Here is a 5,239-nt window from a genome sequence, read left to right on the forward strand (position 1 = left end):
TAACATCATAAGTTAATTTTGACTCCGACTCACGAACTAATTATATGACCGGTTAATTACATGACATGCGAATGAGAATTAAGGTACGGCTTATGGTGTACGATTTTTCCTTCGTTTACCAACATGTTTAGATATGTGATCTGATTTTGGCTTGTGTTTTCATGCGTTTACTTACCTGTATGCTAATTAGGATGGGCGTAGCTAGATTATTGAATAACTATTAACTTGATAGTCAAGAGGGGCCGGAGTATAAATGATTCCATACCCATTAATCCTTCTCTGGAAGTCCTCCTCTTCTTTCATTCTTGTTGTTTCCGATTCGTAAGTTTTTTTATTACAAGTAAGCGACGTGCCGATACATTATAAATGATTAGGTTCTCAAAGCATTCATCCGCGGTGAGTACATAAAAAGTTCACGGTTGAAAGGTTGGTTGAAGCTATTAACAGCTCTTCACCGGCGAGCATTTATTTCTCTCCATAGTCCATATGGGTAATAGGTCAGAATTGAATCCCATAATTGTTACCTACATTCAACCCACCACACTCATATTTATTCTCATGCATTTCTTTCCCGTTTTCTCATTCCTACGCTATCCTCTCCTTCTCTTCCTCTCACCGTCTTTCTCTTTTCTCAATGCTCTGTTTCCTCTGAGCAATGATATAAAGAAATCTGGGATAGGTCATTGACATAGCCACTGAACCTTCTGGGGAATTTGATTGGTCATTTCTGTGTGTTTTAAAGAAATGGGGTTCTTCTCATTGGTGACAGGAAGGCCTGGTGCAAGTGGGTTTGGATCATCTTCAACTGCTGAGCAAGTCACTAATGGGATTGATGCAAGAAACCTCACCGCCATTGTCACTGGTAGCTAGCTTCATTAATTTTCATTTTCGTCTCTATTAATAATGTTCTTTGTGTTTTTTCCCCTCTACTAGCTTGTCGCTGTGTCGGAAATTTCGTTAGATTAATTTATTGTGCGAAACATGTTAGAAATTATGTTCGTGAAGTCGAGAACCCGCCAATCTGTGGAACACGGTGTTTGTTTCAGATGTAGAGACTATATAGTAATTTCTAGTTTCCTACAACATATATATTTGCTTATTATTGGTATAGACACGAATGAGAATTTGCAATCTCAACTCCGGCCAAAAATAGGCAGGCCATAACCCACCACCTGGCTTGCATTTGATTTGTGGGGTTTTGGGGTTAAAAAAAAAATTTGTACGTTCTCATTTTCTACTTATATCCTTCGTGACTGTTCTTGAAGTCTCTCCTTCTCCAAGAAAGTAGGGTTAACCAGAAAGAGCAGTGCGTAGTGAATGTTGTTCAGTTTTTTGTCTTCACAAACCTTAAATTCAAAGTCTTACTCTTATGTGTGATGGACTTGAGTAAAAAGTAAAAACAGATACTACTCAATGAATCGAATATGAATCTGGGTTATTTTGAAATGAAAGTTAATTTGTTCGAACCAGTAGTTGAAAGATTGCTGATCTTGGATGTGAAATGCAGGCGGGGCGAGTGGGATTGGACTGGAGACGGCAAAGATCTTGGCTCTTCGAAGAGCCCATGTCATCATTGCTGCTAGAAACGTTGAGGCTGCAAACAAAGCGAAACAGCTCATTCTTGAAGAGAATGAGAAAGCACGAGTGGATGTGCTACAGCTTGACCTCTGCTCAGTCAAGTCTGTTAGAGCATTTGTTGATAGCTTTATTGCACTTGATCTTCCTCTCAACCTCTTAATGTGATCATCATGATCTCTTACTCTCTTAGTTTCCCTCTTTTTGAAATTCATGTCCCTTCATTTTCGTTAAGTTGGTCTATTGTTGTTGTCGCAGAAACAACGCTGGTGTTATGTTCTGCCCTCACCAGCTTTCAGAAGATGGGATAGAGCTGCAGTTTGCTACCAATCATCTTGGTAACTATAACTTTCCTCAGACAAATCATTTGTGCCACATTCACTATTTCCTTGTGTCTGCTTCAATAAGCCCCACTTGTCGAAATTTACTATAATGGGGTACTCTTGTGAGTCTTGTCTTAATTTTATCTGGTGATCGATATTGCAATCAACTCCGCTTATGCTATTAATAAAAGAAAAACGAAAGTACAGAACAGAGAAGGACGGACGGTAGGTTTCCGGTTGCGATGGCTCCGATCCCTTTCGTTTGAGATTGTGTGGGTGGATGTTAGTCACCACAATTCAGCTGTCACAGCTAGAGGAGTTATATCGCTTAATCCACTCGCGCGCAATTATGTGGAAATTGTTGTCAACAATATGGCCATACTCTTTTCTTCTATATAGAAAAATGAATCAGTTTAAACAGCGCATGACCTAATTAACTTACAGGTCATTTTCTCTTGACCAACCTCCTCCTGGAGAAAATGAAGAACACGGCTAAAACCACCGGCATTGAAGGCAGAATTGTGAACCTGTCATCGATTGCTCACGTACACACCTACAACAATGGGATTCGATTTGAAAGGATCAATGATCGAAGTGGGTACGTAATTAGTGATTTAACACAAAAATAATACATCTCTTTCATCATTATAATTAAGCATCTTATCTAGCTCATAGTAATTCTTCAAATCAATGTCTGTGTCCTCAGTTACTCGGACAAAAGAGCATATGGCCAATCCAAACTAGCCAACATACTCCATGCTAATGAGCTCTCTCGTAGGTTGCAGGTAAATTGTTTTACCTTCATTTCTTTCATTTTTTCAAAGTTTTTACCTCTTGTAGTACTCTGCAGAAAAGATCAAACTTGTTAAAAATGTTGAAAGTACTGTTGTGCTGTGACATGAGAGTTAAGAGAATTATATTGTTCTCAATTTTCTGCCACAAATTTGATCACTGGTGGTTGTGGTAGATATATAATGTTTCGTAGTTCATCAATCATGTCCCATAGACATGCGCCCCATAAAGAATGACTTAAAGAACAAATGAATGAATAACGGAATAAGTGGTCACATTTAGAGAATTTGATTTGAAGTTCATCACTGTCTTAAAGTGGGTTAAGTGTCAACAGAGACATGTGTAATGCAAGCCATAATCACAAATCAAATCTAGTGATAGTCTGTCGTCTAAGTATTAATGAAATGATGATGACTCTTTCTTAGAACTTCTAATAGTTAGACATTCAAATGACTTAATCAACACATTGTGTTTATTAGATTTGTCAATTATGATTTCGTTCGAATCACAAAGCCGTTAAAGTGGTCAGACACTGTGCTGCAATTGAGCATTTTGCATGTGGGCTTAACCAGCATTTGGAATACCCTATTGGAACCTGAAAGATATGATGCAACTCATTGTGTTAAGCTAGACTTTTCATGTGACTTTTAGATTGTGATCAGTACGTAAGCGTCTGTGGTTAAATTGTGTATCAAATTGCTCGCCTTGCCTTGCAGGAAGAAGGTGTGAACATCACAGTCAACTCAGTCCACCCAGGAATAATAATGACACCTCTCATGAGGCACTCTGCTTTTCTAATGAGTATGTTCCATTCAGATGCATAATCCAAACTACAAATGAATATTTACAGTGTTTGATTGATTTTAATTCGCTATGTTATTTGCAGAAACTTTGAGGTTTTTCACCTTCTGCATTTGGAAGAATGTTCCTCAGGTGATTAATCCCCACCAAATGCTTCTTATACTTACACTTTCACACATAACTTCTTTCCAAGGCCGGCCCTGAGATTTTCGGGGCTCTAGGCGAAAACGAAAATGGGGCTCTCAATCTCTCACCTTCAAATATATTTTTAATTTTTTTCTTTCTTTAAAAGTAATTTAGTTTAAATACAATTCACTAATAAGTTTAACAATACAGCAATCCCAAAATGATGATGGCAGTGTAATGCATATCAAAGAAGAAATCTAAAAAGAAACAGAAAAAAAAAAAAAACTTTTATGTATATGAGAAGAGAAAGAATAAATAAAAATAAAATACATGCACACAAAAAATAATTCAAAGAAGCAAGCGTGTTTCGAACCAGGAAAGTTTTCCAATTGTAACATCCGCCTTTGCCACTACGTCAACAACAAATAATATTTCTTCAGAGAACTTCTATTTATAAAACGTTTTAGCAGATTTTAAACAATCAGAAAACTTGATTTTATTTTTCGAGGGCCCGTAAGTCTTGGGGGCTCTAGGCACAGGTCTTCTGGGCCTATGGTCAGGACCGGCCCTGCTTCTTTCTCACAATATACAGATGATTTCCTACCGATCGATTAATTACCTAATTAAGCACATACTGTTGGAGGCAGTAACTAAATTTGCATATACTGCTTAATGATCTTAACCAGGGAGCAGCCACAACATGCTTTGTAGCACTGCATCCAAAAATGAAGGGCGTGACCGGAAAATACTATGTGGACTGCAACGAGATGAAGCCGAGCTCCTATGCTAGAAATGAGAAGTTGGCGAAAAGACTGTGGGACTTCAGCAACAAATTGATTGATGGAGCTTCTGTTAAAGGTTGATGATCAGAAACAGCTTCTTCTATAAGTACGTTGATGAGAAACACCCTGGGAAAATCTGTGATCAAGTAGTACTAGTATCATATATGAGCCCGCAATGCTGGAGTGAGTTGTGGGATTAATGTGAGTGTGCAACTGCAATGGTCCATGCTATAGGACGTCGTTGTTTGGTTACTGTTTGTTGATAGTTGTTGTATTGTTTCATTTATTTATTGTGTGCTGTTTATCATAATGATACTGGACCTCCTTGGTTTTCAGTTAACATAATATGGTTGATCTTTAGCACTCGGTTCACATTTTCTAAATACATCTCTGCTGCTAGTGATGGTAAATAATCAAATATGCATTAGGGTGTGAGAATTGTGTTGTGGTGGCTCGAATATGAGCCTGTTAATTGTTAACGTTTATCAGCCTGAAATTCGAGTACATCAGCCTTAAATGCACCACCTGATTGTGTCATGCATGCGCACTGACGTCTGAGCATATATGTCCCCTGTCATTTTTTTCGGGATTTTTCACACCAACAATGTCTGAACACTTGGGTGACTGACAATATGGTATCCGAACTTACAAAGTTATCAAAATGGTACCCAAACTCAATTTTTAGTATCTACATAGTACCCACGGCCGATTTTTCGTCACGTCAACGTTAACATTGACCATAAGTGACATATGTGTGTTAAAATAATGAGGGTAAAAAAGACTTTTGACTCTGACAAACCCTAAAATAAATATATTGAAAATTAAAATAATATTCACCAA

General features: G+C 37.8%; 1 protein-coding gene across 1 annotated transcript; it reads left to right on the forward strand.

Annotated features, from left to right (window-relative positions):
• The first annotated feature begins 587 nt into the window (after positions 1-587).
• Positions 588-4,758, forward strand: LOC101295243 (short-chain dehydrogenase TIC 32, chloroplastic-like). The gene is made up of 8 exons (XM_004302697.1): positions 588-862; positions 1,508-1,739; positions 1,834-1,913; positions 2,343-2,496; positions 2,605-2,683; positions 3,407-3,491; positions 3,577-3,623; positions 4,304-4,758. Exons 1-8 carry the CDS (start codon positions 745-747, stop codon positions 4,478-4,480), a joined length of 972 nt encoding a protein of 323 aa, XP_004302745.1. The 5' UTR covers positions 588-744; the 3' UTR covers positions 4,481-4,758.
• The last annotated feature ends 481 nt before the right edge of the window (positions 4,759-5,239 follow it).

Source organism: Fragaria vesca, linkage group LG6 (genome assembly GCF_000184155.1).
Source record: "Fragaria vesca subsp. vesca linkage group LG6, FraVesHawaii_1.0, whole genome shotgun sequence".
NCBI classification, from domain to species: Eukaryota; Viridiplantae; Streptophyta; class Magnoliopsida; order Rosales; family Rosaceae; genus Fragaria; species Fragaria vesca.

Bases quoted from the DNA above. Each gene is read 5' to 3' on its own strand.
- LOC101295243 (XM_004302697.1), top strand. From the start codon at position 745: ATGGGGTTCTTCTCATTGGTGACAGGAAGGCCTGGTGCAAGTGGGTTT. The intron at 863-1,507 runs GTAGCTAGCTTC...TGTGAAATGCAG, and splicing joins CCTCACCGCCATTGTCACTG to GCGGGGCGAGTGGGATTGGA. The intron at 2,497-2,604 runs GTACGTAATTAG...CTGTGTCCTCAG, and splicing joins AGGATCAATGATCGAAGTGG to TTACTCGGACAAAAGAGCAT.